The following is a 21,985-nucleotide window of genomic DNA, read 5'->3' on the forward strand; positions in this document are numbered from 1 at the left end:
ATGTGCATACCCACACCTTGCTAATTTTTGTATTATTTTGTGGAGATGGGGTTTCACCATGTTGCTCAGGCTGGTCTCAAACTCCTGGGCTCAGGCCATCTGCCTGCTTTGGCCTCTCAAAGTGCTGGGATTACAGTCATGAGCCACTGTGCCCCACCCCCATTTATTTTTAATCACTGACACTTCCATTGGATATACCACAGTTTGTTTATTCATTCACCTATTTTTAAAAAACATAATTCAGTCTCCATAGAGATTGTCAAAAATTGCCAATGCCAACTACATTTCAAGTCATCATGGCGGAGTATTGGGAAAAGTTTTCAATTAGCAATAATCATGCCTCGGATAAACCTCATTGGCTACAATATTGCCACTGCACAAAGCTATCCATTCATCTATTAAAGGGCATCTTAGTCTTCCAGTTTGGGACAATTATGAATAAAGGTGCTATAAATATTCATGTGCAGGTTCTGTGTGGACATAAGTTTTCAACTCAATTGAGAAAATACCTAGGAGTGTGATTGCTGAATCATTTCATAAGACTATGTTTAGCTTTGTAAAATACTGCCAAACTGTCTTCCAAAGTAGTCTTACCATTTTGCATTCTTACCAGGAATGAATGAGAGTTCTTACTGTTCTACATCCTTTACAGTGTTTGGAATTGTCAGGTTTTTGGACTTTAGCCATTCTTAGTGGTGTGTAGAGGTACCATCTGAACCATTTCTAAGTGCGTGGTTCAATGGCATTAAGTACATTCACATTGTTTGGCTATCCTCACCATCATCTATCCACAGAACTCTTTTCATTTTGTAAAACCAAAACTCTTATACCTATTAAACAATTCCCCATTTTCCCCCACCCTTACTACATTCTGCATTGTCTTTTTTTTTTTTTTTTTTTTTAAGAGATGGGGTTTCCCCCTGTTGGCCAGGATGGTCTCAATCTCCTGACCCATGAACATTGGTATACAGATATCTCCTGAAGTTTCTTTTCTTTTCTTTTCTTTTTTTTTTTTTTTTTTGGCAGATGAGTTGTTACACACTCCTTAGTGGATTTCGACTTCCATAGCCACTGTCCTGCTCATTTTTAAAATATATATTCAGAGATGAAATCATTAGATCATACAGTAATTCTATTTTTAGCTTTTGGAAGAACTTAACAGTTCTTTTTGCTGTTTTCCATAGTGGCTATACCACTTTACATTGCCTCCAATAGTGCACAAGAGTTCCAATTTTCCACATTACTAGTTTTTTTTCTTTTCTTTCTTTCTTTTTTTCTTTTTCTTTTTTTTTTTTTTGAGACGGAGTTTCACTCTTGTTACCCAGGCTGGAGTGCAATGGCTCGATCTCGGCTCACGACAACCTCCGCCTCCTGAGTTCAGGCAATTCTCCTGCCTCAGCCTCCCGAGTAGCTGGGATTACAGGCACGCGCCACCATGCCCAGCTAATTTTTGTATTTTTAGTAGAGACGGGGTTTCACCATGTTGACCAAGATGGTCTCGATCTCTTGACCTCGTGATCCACCCGCCTCGGCCTCCCAAAGTGCTGGGATTACAGGCTTGAGCCACCGCACCTGGCCCTTTTTTTTTTTTTTTTTTTTTTTTGGAGACGGAATTTCACTCTTGTTACCCAGGCTGGAGTGCAATAACGTGATCTCAGCTCACCGCAACCTCTGCCTCCTGGGTTCAGGCAATTCTCCTGCCTCAGCCTCCTGAGTAGCTGGGATTACAGGCACGCGCCACCATGCCCAGCTAATTTTTTGTATTTTTCTTTTTTAGTAGAGACGGGGTTTCACCATGTTGACCAGGATGGTCTCGATCTCTTGACCTCGTGATCCACCCGCCTCAGCCTCCCAAAGTGCTGGGATTACAGGCTTGAGCCACCACGCCCAGCCACTAGTTTCTTTTTCTTTTTTTTTGAGACAGAGTCTCGTTCTGTCACCCAGGCTGGAGTGCAGTGATGCAATCTCAGCTCACTGCAACCTCTGCCTCCTGGGTTCAAGCGATTCTCCTGCCTCAGCCTCCCGAGTAGCTGGGACTACAGACACCCACCATCATGCCAGGTATATTTTTGTATTTTTGTAGAGACAGAGTTTCACCATGTTGGCCAGGCTGGTCTCAAACTCCTCACCTCAAGGGAACCGCCCGCCTTGGCCTCCCAAAGTGCTAGGATTACAGGCATGAGCCATCGCGTCTGGCCCACATTACTATTTTCTGTTTTTATTTTTGTTTTTGTTTTTGTTTTCCAATAGTAGCCATTCTAATGGGTATGAGGCAGTATCTCATTGTGGCTTTGTCCTTAGTGAATTTTAATGATACATGTACTGGCTGTCAATATCAAGCCAGAGAGAAGGAATTCCCAAAGATATCAATCTTTCTGTTATAAATCATTAGAACTTTAGGCCGGGCGCGGTGGCTAACGCCTGTAATCCCAGCATTTGGGAGGCCGAGGCGGGCGGATCACAAGGTCAAGAGATCGAGACCATCCTGGTCAACATGGTGAAACCCCGTCTCTACTAAAAATACAAAAAATTAGCTGGGCATGGTGGCGCGTGCCTGTAATCCCAGCTACTCAGGAGGCTGAGGCAGGAGAATTGCTTGAACCCAGGAGGCGGAGGTTGTGGTGAGCTGAGATTGTGCCATTGCACTCCAGCCTGGGTAACAAGAGTGAAACTCCATCTTAAAAAAAAAAAAATGTTTTAGAAGGACACCCCACTTATATTTAGATTTGATTATCTGCAGTCCTTCACCTTAAGGCACTGAAGTTTTGAACAAGAGGGTTAAGTTAGGAGTATAAGATCTGGAATCAAACTGCTGGAGTTCAAAATCCAGGCAGCCCCACAAACTGTGAGACCACAGACAAGCCATTTAACCTCTCTGTGTTTCAGTATTTATTTATTTGAGATGGAGTCCAGCTCTGTTGCCAAGGCTCTGGTGCAGTGCCGTAATCTTGGCTCATTTCAACCTCCATCTTCTGGGTTCAAGCGATTCTCCTGTCTCAGCCTCCCTAGTAGCTGGGATTTACAGGCACCTGCCACCATTCCTGGCTTCCTGGCTAATTTTTTTGTATTTTCAGTAGAGACAGCATTTCACTATTTTGGCCAGGCTGGTCTTGAACTCCTGACCTCAAGTAACCCGCCCACCTCAACCTCCCAAAGTGCTGCGATTACAGGCATGAGCCACCATGGCTGGCCCTATGTTTCAGTTTTTTTCTTTTTGAGACAGAGTCTCACTTTGTCACCCAGGGTAGAGTGCAGTGGCAAGATCTCAGCTCACTGCAACCCCTAACTCCTCCCTGGTTCAAGCAATGCCCCTGCCTCAGCCTTCCAAGTATCTGGGTAAGTGCACACCACTATGCCTAGCTAATTTTTTTTTTGTATTTTTAGTAGAGACAAGGTTTCACCATGTTGGCCAGACTGGGGTCTGGAACTCCTGACCTCAGGCAATCTGTCTGCCTCGGTCTCCCAACATGCTTAGATTACAGGCATGAGCCACTTTGCCCAGCCTCAATTTTTAACCCTTTACATGTACTTTCAGAAGTACTTAGAACAAACCTAAATGACTAGGGCAAGAAATTTTATCATTTCCATTTGACACTTGGTGAAATATTCTCAAAATGTATGACTAGCCTAAGTTCATAGAGGTGATCAATGATGCTGTAGTTATTAAAATCAGATATTCATCCATAGTTTACTTTTTTTTTTTTGAGATGGAGTTTTGCTCTTGTTACCCAGGCTGGAGTGCAATGGCACGATCTCGGCTCACTGCAACCTCTGCCTCCCGGGTTCAGGCAATTCTCCTGCCTCAGCCTCCTGAGTAGCTGGGATTACAGGCACGCGCCACCATGCCCAGCTAATTTTTTTTTTGTATTTTTAGTAGAGACGGGGTTTCACCATGTTGACCAGGATGGTCTCGATCTCTTGACCTCGTGATCCACCCGCCTCAGCCTCCCAAAGTGCTGGGATTACAGGCTTGAGCCACCGCGCCCGGCTCCATCCATAGTTTACTATGACAAGGATTCTTTGGCCAAACTTTAGTCAGATTTCTGAATCTTTTGCAAGGTCTATCTGCATACTTCCTTGTAAAGTCCAGTTTTATCAGAAAATTGTGCTAAGTTAGTTTAGCAAAAACCCCTCTTCCTCCATATCTGATCAGGCTCCACATCCTCCACCATCTCCCAGGTAATGTCTGATCACTGTGGCCTGTCTGATCACTGTGGCCAGTCAAACAGCAAGAATCCTGTTTGCCTGATTTAGCCAGAGTCTCACTTACCCCTGAGGTTTCCTCTTCGTAATTTTCCATCTACTGACCCCTACCCCCAACACATACACACATTGCTCCTTGGTGAATCAGATTCCTGAACCATTGCTCAAGACAAATGTTTGCCAAAGCTGGTAAGAACAGATATTGATTCTTAAGGTATCAGTATACTCTGGCTGGGCTTGGCGGCTCGCACCTGTAATTCCAGCCTACTTAGGAGGCTGAGGCAGGAAGATCGCTTAAGCCCAGGATTTTGAGGCTGCAGTGAGCTAAGATCGTGCCACTGACTCTCGCCTGGGTGACACAGCCAGACTCTGTCTCCTAAAATAAAGGGGTGTGGGTGGAAAGAGTATACTTTCTGAAACTATGATAGAGTCCCAGGCTTCTTTTGAAAGGTACCTTCTGGGCTGGAAGTTCTTTCTGGCTCTCTGTGAAGCCTCTGTATTCTCTCAGTTGGATCCGCTTCTCCCATGGGAAATTCTGTCATCTGAAACCCATCTTCTCAACCCCTACTGACTATATCCTTTGCTAACTTTGTCCACCACTGCCACATCCATTCCCTTCCCACTCCAGCTCCTCACTCACTTGATCTTTAGGCCCCCTACCCTCCACTGGGGGCTCTGAAGGGACTGAGAGGCCCCTCCAAATCAATCACTTGAGGCTGAAAAGAGAAAAAAATGAAACTGTTTTGAAACTGGGCAAATAAGAAAACCTGTAAAAATAATTTTTTTTTTTTTTTTGACAGGGAGTTTCGCTCTTGTTACCCAGGCTGGAGTGCAATGGCTCACTGCAACCTCCGCCTCCTGGGTTCAGGCACTTCTCCTGCCTCAACCTCCTGAGTAGCTGGGATTACAGGCACGTGCCACCATGCCCAGCTAATTTTTTGTATTTTTAGTAGAGACGGGGTTTCACCATGTTGACCAGGATGGTCTCGATCTCTTGACTTTGTGATCCACTCGCCTCGGCCTCCCAAAGTGCTGGGATTACAGGCTTGAGCCACCGCGCCTGGCCTTGTGAAAATAATTTTTGATAAATATTGCTAAAAAGCTTTAGTCCTTAATAAGTACATAAACTGAACTTGTCCCATTTTCTTTTTATTTATTTATTTTTTTGAGACAGAGTCTTGCTCTGTCGCCAGGCCCCAGGCTGGAGTGCAGTGGCGTGATCTTGGCTCACTGTAACCTCCACCTCCTGGGTTCAAGCAATTCTCCTGCCTCAGCCTCTTGAGTAGCTGGGACTACAGGCGGGTGCCACCACAGCCAGCTAATTTTGTACTTTGGTAGAGACGGGGTTTCACCATGCTGGCTAGGATGGCCTTGATCTCTTGACCTTATGATCTGCCCACCTCAGCCTCCCAAAGTGCTGGGATTATAGGCGTGAGCCACCGTGCCTGGTCTTTTTCTTTCTTTTCTTTTTTTTTTTTCCTGAGGTGGAGTCTCACTCTGTCACCCAGGCTGGAGTGCAATGGCACCATTTTGGCTCACTGCAACCTCTGCCTCTCGGGTTCAAGTGATTTTTCCAGTCTCAGCCTCCCTGGTAGCTGGGATTATAGGTGCCTGCCACCATGCCTGGCTAATTTTTTCTATTTTTAGTAGAGACAGGGTTTCACTTTGTTGGCCAGGCTTGTCTTGAACTCCTGACCTCAGTTGATCTGCCTGCCTGGGCCTTCCAAAGTGCTGGGATCACAAGTATCAGCCATTATGATGGCCAACTTGTCCGATTTTTTTTTTTTTTTTTTTTTTTGAGACAGAGTTTCGCTCTTGTTACCCAGGCTGGAGTGCAATGGCGCGATCTCGGCTCACCGCAACCTCCGCCTCCTGGGTTCAGGCAATTCTCCTGCCTCAGCCTCCTGAGTAGCTGGGATTACAGGCACGCACCACCATGCCCAGCTAATTTTTTGTATTTTTAGTAGAGACGGGGTTTCACCATGTTGACCAGGATGGTCTCGATCTCTTGACCTTGTGATCCACCCGCCTCGGCCTCCCAAAGTGCTGGGATTACAGGCTTGAGCCACCGTGCCCGGCCAACTTGTCCGATTTTAAACAAAAATTCAATTTGGAAAAAAATTAAAGTAGAGATATTTAATTTTTCTAGCCAGGCATGGTAGCTTATGCCTGTAATCCCAGCATGTTGGGAGGCCCAGACAGGCAGATCAATTGAGGTCAGGAGTTCAAAACCACCTTGACCAATATGGTGAAACCTCGACTCTACTAAAAATACAAAATTAGTGGTGCATGCCTATAATCCCAGCTACTTGTAGGCTAAGGGACGGGAATCACTTGAACCTGGGAGGTAGAGATTGCGGTGAGCTGAGATCACATCATTGCACTCTAGCCTGGGCAACAAGAGTGAAACTCTGTCTAAAAAAAAAAAAATAGTAGATATTTTTAGACAGTAAACTCCGTCTAAAAAAACTAGTGAGTTTGTATTACTCTGTTTTACCGCCTTTTGATTAAATTTTTAAAATGAAAAGCCAGCTAGACATGGTGCTGTGTGCCTGTAGTCCCACCTATTCAGGAGGCTGATATGGGAGAATGGCTTGAGCTTAGGAGTTCAAGTTCAACCTAAGCAACATAGTGAGACCCCCATCTTTAAAGACAAGGAAAAAGAAAAGCCCTTAAGATCTGGTTGTTTCTGTCTGTATGTTTATGAATGTGTACATGTATATATCTATGTTTGTATATTATACATACATAATATTTTCTGCCTCTGATGTGCTTACCAAACTAAAATACTAGAATTGGCTTAGGGATAAATGAGTACTCAAAGTATTCATAAAATTCTCAGAAAAATGGAATATGACCCTGTTGGTTTTTTTAAGTTCATGTGATCTTGGATAACTTTTGGTAAACAAAAGCTAGTTTTTTTTTTGAGATGGAGTTTTGCTCTTGTTGCCCAGGCTGGAGGGCAGTGGCACGATGTCAGCTTACTGCAATCTCTGCCTCCTGGGTTCAAGAGATTCTCCTGCTTCAGCCTCCTGAGTAGCTGGGATTACAGGCGCCTGCTACCATGCCCAGCTAATTTCCTTGTATTTTTAGTAGAGACAGGGTTTCATCATATTGGCCAGGCTGGTCTTGAACTCCTGACCTCAAATGATCCACCCGCCTTGGCCTCCCAAAGTGCTGGGATTATAGGCATGAGCCACTGTGCTTGGCCATAAAAGCTAGTTTTAAAATTCTTGGTAAAATAAAAATAGAAATGTCTTCAGAATTGTCAGTATTAAATACAATACATATATACATTTTTACCTGGGTTAGCTGGTCAGAGAAGGTTGTGTTGTCTCTGATAGATTTTTCTTTTTTTTTCTTTTTTCTGAGATGGAGTTTCAGTCTTGTTGCACAGGCTGTAGGGCAATGGTGTGATCTCAGCTCACTGCAACCTCTGCCTTCTGGATTCAACCGATTCTCCTACCTCAGCCTCCTCAGTAGCTGGAATTACAGGCATGCGCCACCACGCCCAGCTAATTTTTTGTATTTTTAGCAGAGATGGGGTTTCACCATGTTGGCCAGGATGGTCTTGAACTCCTGACCTTAGGTGTTCCACCTGCCTCGTCCTCCCAAAGTGCTGGGATTACAGGCGTGAGCCACTGCACCCAGCCATCTCTGATAGATTTTTAAGGACATAAACCTGTAAACCCAATCTAAGAGCAAAATGCACAGTAAACATGAATTGTTTAATTGAATGATGCATGTAATTTTTAAAAGTAAAATTGTAAAGAAGGAAGTGAAAAAAACGGTTGTAAAAAGGTGAAAATTTTATCTTTTTTAGTCAAAGCTGACTGAGATTGGATAGATATATTTATAAGGTTTTATTAAAAATTAGTTTAGTTTTTTTTTTTTTTTTTAATTGAGTCTTACTCTGTCACCCAGGCTGGAGTACAGTGGTATGATCTCAGCTCACTGCAACCTCCATCTCCCGGGTTCAAGTAAGTCTCGTGCCTCAGCTTTTTGCATAACTGGGATTAGAGGCACATACCACCATGCCCAGCTAATTTTTATATTTTCATAGAGACGAAGTTTCACTTGTTGGCCAGGCTAGTCTCGAACTCGTGGCCTCAAGTAATCTTCCCATGTTGGCTTCCCAAAGTGCTGGGATTACAGGCATGAGCAACTGTGCCTGCCAAATTAGCCTAATCTGATATGTTAAATTATATGGGAAGCATTGTCAAATAAGTAATGATAATCTTTAAGTTATATTTATTTGTATGTTATTTATGTTAATGTCTCAAACATTGTATGAAATTCCTAGAAATGTTATCAGTTATAATTTTGGTTATTATGTTAAAATGTTGTATGCCACATGAAAAACCAAATTTCCTTGGCAATTGCATCACTATTATAATAAAGTCTCTAGATTCTTTTCAGATAGGGTTTTATTCTGTTGCCCAGGCTGAAATGCAGTGGTTAGATCCTGGTTCACTGCAGCATCAACTTTCCTGGACTCAGGCGATCCTCCCACCTCAGCCTCCCAAGCAGCTGTAACTACAGGTGTGTGCCACCACGCCTGGGTAATTTTTGTATTTTTGGAGAGACAGAGTCTTGTCTTGTTGCCTATGCTGGTCTCCTGGGCTGAAGCTATCCATCCACCTCAGCCTCCCAAAGTGCTGGCATTACAGTCATGATGTAATGCCACGCCTAGGTTTTAAATTATGGCCTTTTGAACGTTTATCACTCAAATTTTTTGTATTTTTGGAGAGACAGAGTCTTGTCTTGTTGCCTATGCTGGTCTCCTGGGCTCAAGCTATCCACCCACCTCAGCCTCCCAAAGTGCTGGCATTACAGGCATGATGTAATGCCAGGCCTAGGTTTTAAATTATGGCCTTTTGAGTGTTTGTCACCCATAGATAGTCATTATTTTACTTTCTTTTCTAAAAGCATTTACAGTCAGCTATAGTACAAAATTGTTCTTCAAGATAATAAAACAGGCACTCTAACAAGCACCCTGAAATACAAGTTTCTGAAAACTTTAAGGTCATACTGTTGGGCTGGATAAGAATTTTGAGACCTTTGATGAAACTGATGGATTCATGAAATTGCTAAGGAAGATCAATCAAGCAGAACAATAATTAATTACTGGGACTAAATGAACCGATGAGAATAATTATAAAGGAATTTTTGTTTGAAACATTGTCAATTCTTTAAATGTTTTTTTCCTCAGATTAAAGGAAACCTTTTTTTCTTAAGCTGTCTATATGTTACAGCAATTTGGTAAAGCATACTTTTGTGAACAAAAATGGAAACATTTACTTTTTCTACCCTGATCCCTCCACAATTTGGAAATTATGAGTATTCTTATTTTTTTGAGAGAGTCTCCCTCTGTTGCCTGGCTGGAGTGCAGTGGCCCGATCTCGGCTCACTGCAACCTCCACCTCTTTGGTTCAAGCAATTCTCCGGCCTCAGCCTCCTTGGTAGCTGGGACTACAGGTGCACACCACTGTGCCTGGCTAATTTTTGTATTTTTAGTAGAGACGGGGTTTCGCCGTGTTGGCCAGGATGGTCTTCGTCTCTTGACTTCGTAATCCACCCACCTCTGCCTCCCAAAGTACTGGGAAAGTATTCTTATTTTTATGGCAATATAGTTATTTGTATAATTTCTATAAAAATGTGTTCTCCTTGTAACAAGACATAATTGGAGGCACTGGTTATATTACCCAGGTTTTGACTGGAATATCTTATTTTCAGATATAGCCAGATGGTTTTAAGAAGGTATCACTGATTTTACAGAACTAATGAAGTCTTAGAAAAACTGGCCTGAGGGTTCCCAGACTTACAGGTGAATAAGGGATGTCACTTTCTGGCAGACCCAGGAACTTCAGCGTATCTTGGGGATCTGAAGAAGAGAGGAATCCATCCAAATCTCTAAGTGTTTCAGATACAGCCTGATGGCTAATGATTTAAGATGTAGTTGAGGTAATCCATGAAGATTTACTGAAAGAAGACATCATGAATTTGAGATGGCAATTAACTTTTATAATTTTTTTTTTTTTTTTTTTTTTGAGACGGAGTTTTGCTCTTGTTACCCAGGCTGGAGTGCAATGGCACGATCTCGGCTTATCGCAACCTCCGCCTCCTGGGTTCAGGCAATTCTCCTGCCTCAGCCTCCTGAGTAGCTTGGATTACAGGCATATGCCACCATGCCCAGCTACTTTTTTGTATTTTTAGTAGAGACGGGGTTTCACCATGTTGACCAGGATGGTCTCGATCTCTTGACCTTGTGATCCACCCGCCTCGGCCTCCCAAAGTGCTGGGATTACAGGCTTGAGCCACCGCGCCCGGCCCCAACTTTTATAATTTTTATTGAGCACCTAGTACATACTTGCCAGATGTTTTTCTACACATTTTACATATTCTTAATCCTTACAACAGCTCTTTGATTAGGTTAAGGAAAACTAGGCCTTTCCAAAATTACGTAATGATCACAAAACATACAAAACATACAGCTCTGCATCTTGACTACAGCGTGCAGATCTACGTGATAAAATGACATTGAACTATATACACATCATACAACTGTCAAATCCCACCTTTTGGAATGGTACTAAAATTATGTAATATGCAATCATTGGGATAAATTGGGTAAAGAGTAAATTGGATCTCTCTGTACTATCTTCGAGTAGTGTTTAGGTATTTAATAAAAATAATGTCCTGCAGTTTGGATTTATCCAGTGTTTTTCTCATAGCTAGATAGGGTTTATGGCTTTTGGAGAGGAAGACCACAGAGGCAGTGTATATTTCCAACTATAAATCTAATTATTTCAAAATAAAAAGTAAAAAAAAAAATTCTCCAAAGTGGGGTGATTAGTAAATTGACGAGTCCTTTCCGGCCCTCCAACACATCCACACCCCTATTAACAACTCCCGTAACTCGAGTTGTTTGGAATGTGGATAGAGAAACTAAGCGTAACTATGCGCTTCCAGCACCTCGTATCTGGCACTTTTGTTCAACAGAAAGCCTTGGGGATGGGGAGGGCAGGTGTGGTAAAAGGCTCAGGTTTGGGAAGGTCGTTTGGTTCCTTCCAATCCAAACCGGAGGCTTTTCAAAGTGTTTATTCTTACACTAGAGCGGTGGCCCAGACCCAGAGGTCCGCTTCCGGCCACGGCCGAACAGCTGCACCGCGCGCACCGGGAACGGTCAGGGCGCAACTGGAACCGCTGCAAAGGGCCTCCGGGCGCGCCAGACAGGTCGCAAGGGCCGGGGTCCCCACCTAGCGGAATACACCGAGGCCAACCCCTCCCCCTGCCCCCGCGAGGAGCGGGGCGGACTCCAGGAGCCGCCGCTCCCCAGGCTCGCAGGAAGAAACTGGGACGTTGCGGACGCGTAGCTGGCCAGACCCGCGGCGCGTGGCACGCGCGAGCCCTCCCGCGCATGCTCCACCCGCCGGCCTCCCGCCTGCGCCCCGGGCCCCGCCTCCCTCCCTGCTTCTCCCTGTCTCCCGTCAGCCTCCCTCTGAGTTTGGCCCCTCCGGCCGGGCGGCCGACGTTCCGCGTGCGTGCGGGCGCCTGACTTCACTTCCGGCTAACGCGCTCCGCTTGCCCCCTGGCCCCGGATGGTGACTGGCGGCGGTGCTGCACCTCCCGGGACTGTCACTGAGCCGCTTCCCAGTGTGATTGTGCTGAGCGCAGGCCGGAAGATGGCGGCTGCGGCGGCCTCGGGCCCCGGCTGCTCCTCGGCGGCTGGGACGGGGGCGGCCGGGGTCTCGGAGTGGCTGGTGCTGCGGGACGGCTGCATGCACTGCGACGCCGACGGGCTGCACAGCCTGTCCTACCACCCGGCGCTCAACGCCATCCTGGCCGTCACTAGCCGCGGGACCATCAAAGTCATCGACGGCACCTCGGGGGCCACACTGCAGGCCTCGGCGCTCAGTGGTGAGTGTATGGCACGCCGGGCCGGGGCCGGGCCGGCGAGAAGCCGGGGAAGGAAGCCGCCCGGGGCTCGGCCTCGCGACTTGGGGGAAGCGAGGTGGCGGGAGGGCAGGGCTGGGGGCTCGGGCCCGGCCGTGAAGGGAGGCCCGGAAGCCGATGGAGTGGGAACCTTAGGACTTGGGTTTTTTCAGCGGCTGCAGCTGGGAGGAAAGGCCGGCGAGTCAGGGAGTGGTGGAAGGGGAGTTGCCTTTTGGGCCTGGAGCGTCCGGTCTGGCTTGGTCCTCTGCGAGAGGTGAGGAGGCTCGGAGCTTGGCACCGGAGGAAGCCAGGCCCGGGTAGGCCCTGGAAAGGCTGTCGGTCCTGCGGCCGGTTAGATGAGAGCGGGAGGCTGGAAGGGTTGACCCCGGCCGGTGAGGCTGGTGGCCGGAGACGAGAGTCGGGGAGCGTCCGAGTCGGCACCCAAGCCCTCTCTTGTGGGAGAAGAGCCGGCAGTCTTCTGTTCTCAGGTCCCGCAGGTGCGGGGACAGACCGCGGGCTGTGCGCCCAGGGTGGGGGTGGGGATAGGGTGGGGGCGGGGTGGGCCGGATTGGGGGTGGGGAGGGAAGTAGGCGGGCCAGCTGCCTGAATTGCTTGGTTGACGACTGTGGGACTCTACAGACGCCAAAGACAACTAGACCTGGTTCCCTTGCCCGGGGCTTCCAACTTCTACGCCTCAGTGAAGAGAAAGTCAGGACCTGCGGTGTATGAAATAGATTCCTTTGGGTTTGTAACTTCAGGCGGTCTCTATTTGTTTTCCCACAGCGAGCCGAAAATTGGGATTTGAAGGTGTCTCTGAGTCTCACCATTGGAGGAGAGCACTTCTCGATAGCGTAAACATTGGTCCAGGGATGGCACTTTTAGATGCGAGAGGTGTATGCTCAGTGGACGGACTGGAGTGGTTTTGGAATAGCTCTGGCTGAGTTATTTGGCTGAGATGACATTTGTGGTTAAATGATGAGTGACTTAATTTGGATGTTGTAGGTTAAGATTGAAAAGTTAGTAGATGAGTGACTTGGACTCCTACATAGAGATATAATGTATACAACTGTCTGTGTTTAGCCAAGTGGAAGTAGTTAGGTGGTCAGCCAATTCACTTGTATTTGAACTTAGACAAACAAGGAAAAGTTTACTATGTGAGTAATAAGGGATTTGTAAGAGTAAATGGCAATTTAGGGAGGCAAACGTGAAATTAGACATGTTAATTATTGTTGATGTGAGAGCTGTGAAAGAATTGGATTATGTATAGTTCTAGAATGTAAACCTGGAATATATCTAAGAGAAAGTTTTGGGTGGCAGGTTTGTAATTTTTTCTTTTCTTGGTTTAGGTAAATAATAGGGGTGGCCCAGATGAACTAGTGAAGGTTACTGCAACTTGAACATACTGTCTTGTCACTGTGTATAAGAGGGAGATGCTCATTAGTATTGGCTGTTTTTTTAAAAGTCATTTAAAGATATTTCAAGTATGAAAAGATATGAAGAGTAATTACAGTGAACACCATGCATCCCCAAGTCAGCTTAAGAAATGAAGTATTGGCCGGGCGCGGTGGCTCAAGCCTGTAATCCCAGCACTTTGGGAGGCCGAGGCGGGTGGATCACGAGGTCAAGAGATCAAGACCATCCCGGTCAACATGGTGAAACCCCGTCTCTACTAAAAATACAAAAAACTAGCTGGGCGTGGTGGCGCGTGCCTGTAATCCCAGCTACTCAGGAGGCTGAGGCAGGAGAATTGCCTGAGCCCAGGAGGCGGAGGTTGCGGTGAGCCGAGATGGCGCCATTGCACTCCAGCCTGGGTAACAAGAGCGAAACTCCGTCTCAAAAAAAAAAAAAAAAAAAAAAAAAAAAGAAATGAAGTATTACAAATAGGATTAGAATCTCAGCTGAATCTCTCCTGGATTACATTTCTCCAACCCTCCTTCCTCATAAAATTATCTTTAGTTTGATTTTATCCTTTTCATACACGTCTGTACATTTTAGTATATGTTTCTGTCTTGAAGATGGAGTATTTTTATGATTTTTAACTTGGGATAAGTGGTATCATAGGTACTAGGATTTCTCAACAAAGTCATTAACAAAAGTATTCAAGTGTTTTAGATAGAAAGAGGAGTTTCATGGAGTGCATTTTATGTCTGGAGATCATGTTGGAGAAGAAGAATATGTGTCAGGGTTTATTGATTGGGGAAATTGGACATATATTTAGGTGCCTGTACATGGAAGGGAAGACAATACTCGTTTAAGTGGTAGATTTCTAAAGAGGAGGGTTTTAGGTGCATAATGTCAAAGTGTAGGTACGTAAGTAAAACAGCACTGATTTGGGATAACAGGTTTTGTTGGGGCTTTTGTTAATTAGAAGAGTTTGGAATTGGATACAATTGCAGGTCCCCATGCATGAAGACTGAGTATGTGAATTAAACTATGTAGAAGAGAGTGTAGAAGAGAGGCCATGCATGGTGGCTCATATCTGTAATCCCAACACTTTGGGCTGCTGAGGTGAGCGGATCATGAGGTCAGGAGTTCGAGACCAGCCTGACCAATATGGTGAAACCCTGTCTCTGCTAAAAATAAAAAAATTAGCCGGGCGTGGTGGTGCACACATGTAGTCCCAGCTACTCGGGAGCCTGAGGCAGAAGAATTGCTTGAACCCAGGAGGTGGAGGTTGTGGTGAGCCGTGATCGAGCCACTGCACTCCAGCCTGGACAAGACAGTGAAATTCCATCTCAAAAAAAAGTATGTAGAAGAGTTTACAATGAATAGAATGAAGGATTACAGAAAAAATTTGAAAGTAAAGATGTGAGCCGGGCGCGGTGGCTCAAGCCTGTAATCCCAGCACTTTGGGAGGCTGAGGCGGGTGGATCACAAGGTCGAGAGATCGAGACCATCGTGGTCAACATGGTGAAACCCCGTCTCTACTAAAAATACAAAAAATTAGCTGGGCATGGTGGCACGTGCCTGTGATCCCAGCTACTCAGGAGGCTGAGGCAGGAGAATTGCCTGAACCCAGGAGGCGGAGGTTGTGGTGAGCCGAGATCGTGCCATTGCACTCCAGCCTGGGTAACAAGAGCGAAACTCCGTCTCAAAAAAAAAAAAAAAAAAAAAAAGAAAGTAACGATGTATGCATTCTGAAACGTTTTTATATATGAGAACTGAAACTTACTATTTTAAAAATTTGTGTTTGTAGAGATGAGGTTTTGCTGTGTTGCCCAGGCTAGTCTTGAACTCCTGGCCTCAAGTGATCCTCCCACAGCCTCCCAAAGTGCTGGGATTATAGGTATGAGCTGTCTCACCTTGACTGACATTTATTATTATTATTATTATTATTTTGTGATGAAGTTTCCACTTTATTATTATTATTTTGAAATGGAGTTTCTTTTTTTTTCTTTTTTTTTTTTTTTGAGACGGAGTTTCGCTCTTGTTACCCAGGCTGGAGTGCAATGGCGCGATCTCGGCTCACCGCAACCTCCGCCTCCTGGGTTCAGGCAATTCTCTTGCCTCAGCCTCCCAAGTAGGTGGGATTATAGGCACACGCCACCACGCCCAGCTAATTTTTTGTATTTTTAGTAGAGACGGGGTTTCACCATGTTGACCAGGTTGGTCTCGATCTATCGACCTTGTGATCCACCCGCCTCAGCCTCCCAAAGTGCTGGGATTACAGGCTTGAGCCACCGCGCCCGGCCTGAAATGGAGTTTCTACTCTTGTTGCCCAGGCTGGAACGTAATGGCACGATCTCGGCTCACTGCAACCTCCGCCTCCTGGGTTGAAACGATTCTCCAGCCTCAGCCTCCTGAAGAGCTGGGATTACAGGCATGCACTACCACATCCAGCAAATTTTTTATTTTTAGTAGAGATGGGGGTTTCTCCGTGTTGGTCAGGCTGGTCTCGAACTCCCAACCTCAGGTGATCTGCCTGCCTTGGCCTCCCAAAGTGTTGGGATTACAGGTGTGAGCCATTGTGCCCACCTTGAAGTTTATTATTATTATTATTTATTTATTTATTTATTTTGAGACAGAGTTTCGCTCTTATTACCCAGGCTGGAGTGCAATGGCGCGATCTCAGCTTACCGCAACCTCTGCCTCCTGGGTTCTGGCAATTCTCCTGCCTCAGCCTCATGAGTAGCTGGGATTACAGGCACGTGCCACCATGCCCAGCTAATTTTTTGTATTTTTAGTAGAGACGGGGTTTCACCATGTTGACCAGGATGGTCTCGATCTCTTGACTTTGTGATCCACTCGCCTTGGCCTCCCAAAGTGCTGGGATTACAGGCTTGAACCACCGTGCCCGGCCTGAAGTTTATTATTAATAATAATGATCAGAGGTTGTATAGGTTCCTGTTTGCCCCAGTTCAGGTGATTGAGGAGGGAATGCTACATTTTATGCATTACTTGGAATCTGCAGGTATTTAGTAAGTTTGCTTTTAATGATTAATAGAGGATGACAGTCCTATAAATAGAGTATAGAGAAGATGCCAGTAGTGATCATGGTCCTAACATAATCCCTCTTTCCCATTTATGGGCAATGGGCCACTTTGTTTTCTACCACAGAGGAAAGACATCTGTGTCTGAGGGGATAAAGCATGGGAATAACCATATGGAGTTTTACCAAGTGATAGAGTAGGATGTCTTATGGATGCCTGGGGTTCAGTTTATAGTGTTATGGGTTGCCTGTAACAAAGATTGGAATTTGAAGGATGGGGACAGGACTTGTATGTATATGTATTGGGTGGCAAAGACAGTGAATTTTTAACTATGACAATAGTATATGTCTTTATTGTTTTCTGTATCTGTTATAAAATGCTTATAAATACACTTTTCCCTGGATTAAGAGCTATCAGTATATACACAGATTAGGCAAATATTTGCTCCCTGTCAGTATTTAAGAGTGAAAATGTCTGAGTCGCTGAGCTGCATGATCTGGCCTTAACTAATCTTTCTAGTCTTGTCTCCTTATTCATAGGTTTCGGGAAATGGTCCATTTAATTCTCTTTGCTAACTACAGTAGTTTTGTTCTTTCTTGGAATGCACCAATTCACTCCAGTGATTTAGCTAAATCTTAGTCATTTTTCAAGACCTAGAGCATATCTTAACTTCATGATCCCTTTAGCCAGAAAAGCCCTAAGCACATATTGTACAATTAGTGTCCATTTTAGTTTGGCAGCTTAGTCTTTTGTGGTATTTTTTCAGCCGTCTTGAACTATTTAAACTCCATTTTATTTAGCTTTTTGTAAATATATGATGTCTGCCTCATAATATTTTAAGCTCCTTGTAGGGAGCTAGTTTGTTTACTTGTTTATATGTCCCCTCCCCAGGATGTCTAGTATACAGTGTGGTTGTGTTCGTGTGTGTGTGTGTGTGTGTGTGTGTGTGTGTGTGTATTTTTTTTTTCACAGAGTCTCTGTGGCCCAGGCTGGAGTGCAGAGATAACGATCTCAGCTAACTGTAACCTCTGCTTCCTGGGTTCAAGAAATCCTCCTGTCTCATCCTCCCGAATAGTTGGGATTACAGGTGCACACCATCACACCTGGCTAATTTTATTTATTTATTTATTTATTTATTTATTTATTTATGATGGAGCCTCACTCTATGTCGCCCAGGCTGGAGTGCAGTGGTATGATCTTGGCTCATGGTAGCCTCCATACCTCCGCCTCCTGGGTTAAAGCGATTCTCGTGTCCTAGCCTCCTGAGTAGCTGGGATTACAGGCGCCCACCAGCCACCACACCTAGCTAGTTTTTGTGTTTTTAGTAGAGACAGGGTTTCCCCATGTTGCTCAGGCTGGTCTCGAACTCCAGGGCTCAAGTGGCCCCCCTGCTTCGGCCTCTCAAAGTAATGGGATTACAGGCCTGAGCCACTGTGCCTGGCCTTATTTATTTTTAGTAGTGACAGGGTTTCACCATGTTGGCCAGGCTGGTTACTAACTCCTGATCTCAAGTGATCCGCCCACCTTGGCCTCCCAAAGTCTTGGGATTACAGGTGTGAGCTGCCACGCCCAGCCCTAATATGTACAAACTTGAATATTTTTGATTTGATACATATATAATAATGAGTATATTAGTACTTCCTTATATACTAATTGCTAAATAAACACATTCTTTTACTTTTTTAAAAAATAATATACTTTTCTTTTTTAGAGCAGTTTTAGGTTCACAACAAACTGAGCAGAAAGTACAGATAGTTCCCATATACCTGCTGTCTCCATGCTCACACAGCCTCCCACCCATCAGTATTCTGCACCAGAGTGGTACCATCAATGAACTTAGCACTAACAATCATAATCACCCAAAGTCCGTAGTTTACATTACGGTTTACTCTTGGTGTTGTACAGTCTGTGGGTTTGGATAATGTGTAGTGACGTGTACCAACCATTGCGCTTTCATAAAGAATAGTTTCACTACCCTAAAAATCCCTTGCTCTGACTGTTCATCCTTCTCTTCCTTTTTCCAATTGCTCCCTCCCGTCTCCCTGCTGACAACCACTGATCTTTTTACTGTCTTCATAGTTTTGCCTTATTCAGAGTGTTATAGTTGTATTTATACAGTTTGTAGACTTTTCAGATTGACTTCTTTATTTATATGCATTTCCAGTTCTGTGTCTTTTCATGGTTTGATAGTTCATTCCTTTTTGGTGCTAAATAATATTTCATTGTGTGGATGTAGCACAGATTATTCATTCAAATACTGAAGGACATTTTGCTGGCTTCCATGTTTTGGCAATTATGAATAAACCTGCTGTAAATATTTGTGTGCAGTTTTTTGTGTAGACATAAATTTTCGGGACATTTGGGTAAATACAAAGGAGCTCGATTGCTGGATCAGATGTGAAAGAATGTTTACTTTTGTAAGAAACTGACACACTTAGTGGCTGTGTACAATTTTGTATTTCCATTAGCAATGAATGTTCCACTTCCTAACCAGCATTTGGGGGTTTTGTATTTTGGCCACTTTAGTAGTTGTGTAGCACCTCCTTTTTTAAAATGTACTTTAGCATAATAGGGAAGGAGCTTGGTTCTCGACACAAATGGGTTAAGACCTTGGGTTACGAGCCCAGTGTCTTAAAATTTTTTTTTTTTAGCCGGGCGCGGTGGCTCAAGCCTGTAATCCCAGCACTTTGGGAGGCCGAGGCGGGTGGATCACGAGGTCGAGAGATCGAGACCATCCTGGTCAACCTGGTGAAACCCCGTCTCTACTAAAAATACAAAAAATTAGCTGGGCATGGTGGCACGTGCCTATAATCCCAGCTACTCAGGAGGCTGAGGCAGGAGAATTGCCTGAACCCAGGAGGCAGAGGTTGCGGTGAGCCGAGATCGCGCCATTGCACTCCAGCCTGGGTAACAAGAGTGAAACTCCGTCTCAAAAAAAAAAAAAAAAAAAAAAAATTTTTTTTTTTAAATTCTCATTACACAGATTTATTTTAAGTTTTAAAAACCTGTATAACCTTGACTAAATTATTTAATATTTCTGTTCCAGTTTCCTTATTTGCAAAATAGAGATGGTAATAGTACTAATCGTGAGGCTTGTTAATGCATGTAAAATGTTTATAACTGTGTACTTACCAGACAAATGCCCCCAACATGTTTGTCTTACTTACTTTAATTCCCTGTAAATACCTTGCTTTTGGCCTGGTGCTTAGCTCATGCCTGGGGTCCCAGTATCTTGGGAGGCTGAGGCAGGAGGATTGCTTGAGCCCAGTAGTTGGCGCCCAGCCTAGGCAACACAGTGAGACCTCATCTCTAGAAAAAATTTAAAAATTTGCTGGGCATGGTGGCGCACACCTGCTTCAACCCAGGAGTTTGAGGCTGCAGTGAGCTGTGATTGTGCTACTACACTCCAGCCTGGGCGACAGATCAAGACTCGGTCTCAAAAAAACCAAAAAACCAAAAAACAAACCAAAAGAAAAACAACACAACCTTCCTTTTTTCTTTTTTACTTAAAGCTTTTTTATGGCCGGGCGCGGTGGCTCAAGCCTGTAATCCCAGCACTTTGGGAGGCCGAGGCGGGTGGATCATGAGGTCGAGAGATCGAGACCATCCTGGTCAACATGGTGAAACCCCGTCTCTACTAAAAGTGCAAAAAATTAGCTGGGCATGGTGGCACGTGCCTGTAATCCCAGCTACTCAGGAAGCTGAGGCAGGAGAATTGCCTGAGCCCAGGAGGAGGAGGTTGCGGTGAGCCGAGATTGCGCCATTGCACTCCAGCCTGGGTAACGAGCGAAACTCCGTCTCAAAAAAGAAAAAAAAAAAAAAAGCTTTTTTATGTTCAGTGTTTGAACTTAAACTGAACTTTGAACTTCCTATTTTTTTCTGATTTACCACTTTCCACCATCCTGCCGAACCCATCTAGTTTTCGCTTTTTTGTAAGAGTAAAGATATTGTTAAGATGTTCTCTTAATTACTGGGGGTCATGGTTTCTTTTACTTCCTGAAATAGTGCCCCTCCCTAGTGTAGTACGTTTTATACTGTTTGTCTTTTTTATAAGCTTTTGTGAGATTATTTGGAGAGAGCATGCACTTTATGTTATGTAGTCCTGAATTTTGAATTTTAGCTCATTTATGCACTCACTACTTACACCTCCTGAACCTCAGCTTCCTCATCTGTAAATTAAGATTAATGTTTAATAGGATGGTGGGGAAGATTAAGTGGTCAAACACGTTAAAAGTGCCTAACAGGCCGGGCGCAATGGCTCACTCACACCTGTAAACCCAGCACTTTGGGAGGCTGAGGCGGGCGGATCATGAAGTCAGGAGTTCCAGTCCAGCCTGACCAACGTGGTGAAACCCTGTCTCTACTAAAAATGCAAAAAAAAATTAGCCAGGTATGGTGGCATGCACTTGTAATCCCAGCTACTCAGGAAGCTGGGTTAGGGAATTGCTTAATTGCTTGAACCTTGGAGGTTGTAGTGAGCCGAGATCACGCCATTGTACTCCAGAGTGAGACTGTGTCAAAAAAAAAAAAAGTGCTTAACAGTGCATGACAAATGTAAAGTAAAATGCTAGTTCTCTTGAGTCTCTTGGCTGCTTGGTATTGCCACCATCCTCACGATTACTTTGAAAAATGTTCACTAAATGTTTACACACAGAAGATAGGCAGATAACATTCAAATGTAGATGGAAATATAAATATTTGTAACAAATATACAGTAATCTGTATTTGGATAAATATCTTTTAGTGTACTGGTGTGGCTAAATGTCAGAATGAAGTTGTATTACTAGTTCTGTGTGTATACAGATTGTTTGTGTAGTATACATCCATAAGTAAGTGAAGGTATATGTGTGTGGGTATTAATCAATGGATATGGCAGTATATGTGTAGGAGGAAGTCATATCTCTTCAGTTTCTGAAGGGAATTCCAGATCTGTGTTGCAGTGAAAAAGAAAAAAAACCTGCTCAGTGTTTTTATTTATTAGTTTTGTTTTTCTTTGAGACGGTGTCTTGCTCTTTATCGCCCAGGTTGGAGTGCAGTGGCGCAATTCTGCCTCAGCCCCCTTAATAGCTGGGATTACAGGTGCATGCCACTACACCTGGCTTATTTTTTTTGGTATTTTTAGTAGAGATGGGGTTTCATCATGTTGGTCAGGCTGGTCTCGAACTCCTGACCTCATGATCTGCCCACCTTGGCCTCCCAAAGTGTTGGGATTACAGGTGTGAGCCACTGTGCCCAGCCCTGCTCAGTGTTTTTAGGCAAACACTCCAGTTTTACATTTCTTTGTATCTTTTTTTCTTTTCCCTTTATAGATACTGACTTTTTTTTTTTTTTTTTGATATGGAGTCTTGCTCTGTTACCCAGGTTGGGGTGCAGTGGTGTGATCTCAACTCCGCCTCCCAGGTGTAAGCAATTCTCCT

General features: G+C 44.5%; 1 protein-coding gene and 1 non-coding gene across 13 annotated transcripts in view; one reads left to right on the forward strand and one right to left on the reverse strand.

Moving 5' to 3' along the window:
* Window positions 1-244: 244 nt before the first annotated feature.
* LOC120361877 (U4 spliceosomal RNA) lies at window positions 245-385 on the reverse strand. Its single transcript, XR_005577928.1, has one exon. It is a non-coding gene; the product is annotated as a U4 spliceosomal RNA (small nuclear RNA).
* Window positions 386-11,664: 11,279 nt separating this feature from the next.
* Window positions 11,665-21,985, forward strand: part of BIRC6 (baculoviral IAP repeat containing 6) — a 267,531-nt gene continuing 257,210 nt past the window's right edge. For 11 of the 12 annotated variants that reach the window (XR_012516772.1, XM_039475325.2, XM_074395728.1 and 8 more), the window contains exon 1: window positions 11,790-12,123. Coding sequence is in view for 11 of the 12 variants with exons in the window: in XM_039475325.2 (XP_039331259.2) it covers window positions 11,805-12,123 (319 nt within the window). In the remaining variant the exon portion in view is untranslated. Of the gene's footprint in view, window positions 12,124-21,985 lie in introns of all 12 variants that reach the window. The other variant, XM_039475342.2, reaches the window with a different exon arrangement.

This window comes from Saimiri boliviensis, chromosome 1 (genome assembly GCF_048565385.1).
Source record: "Saimiri boliviensis isolate mSaiBol1 chromosome 1, mSaiBol1.pri, whole genome shotgun sequence".
In the NCBI taxonomy this organism is placed as follows: Eukaryota; Metazoa; Chordata; class Mammalia; order Primates; family Cebidae; genus Saimiri; species Saimiri boliviensis.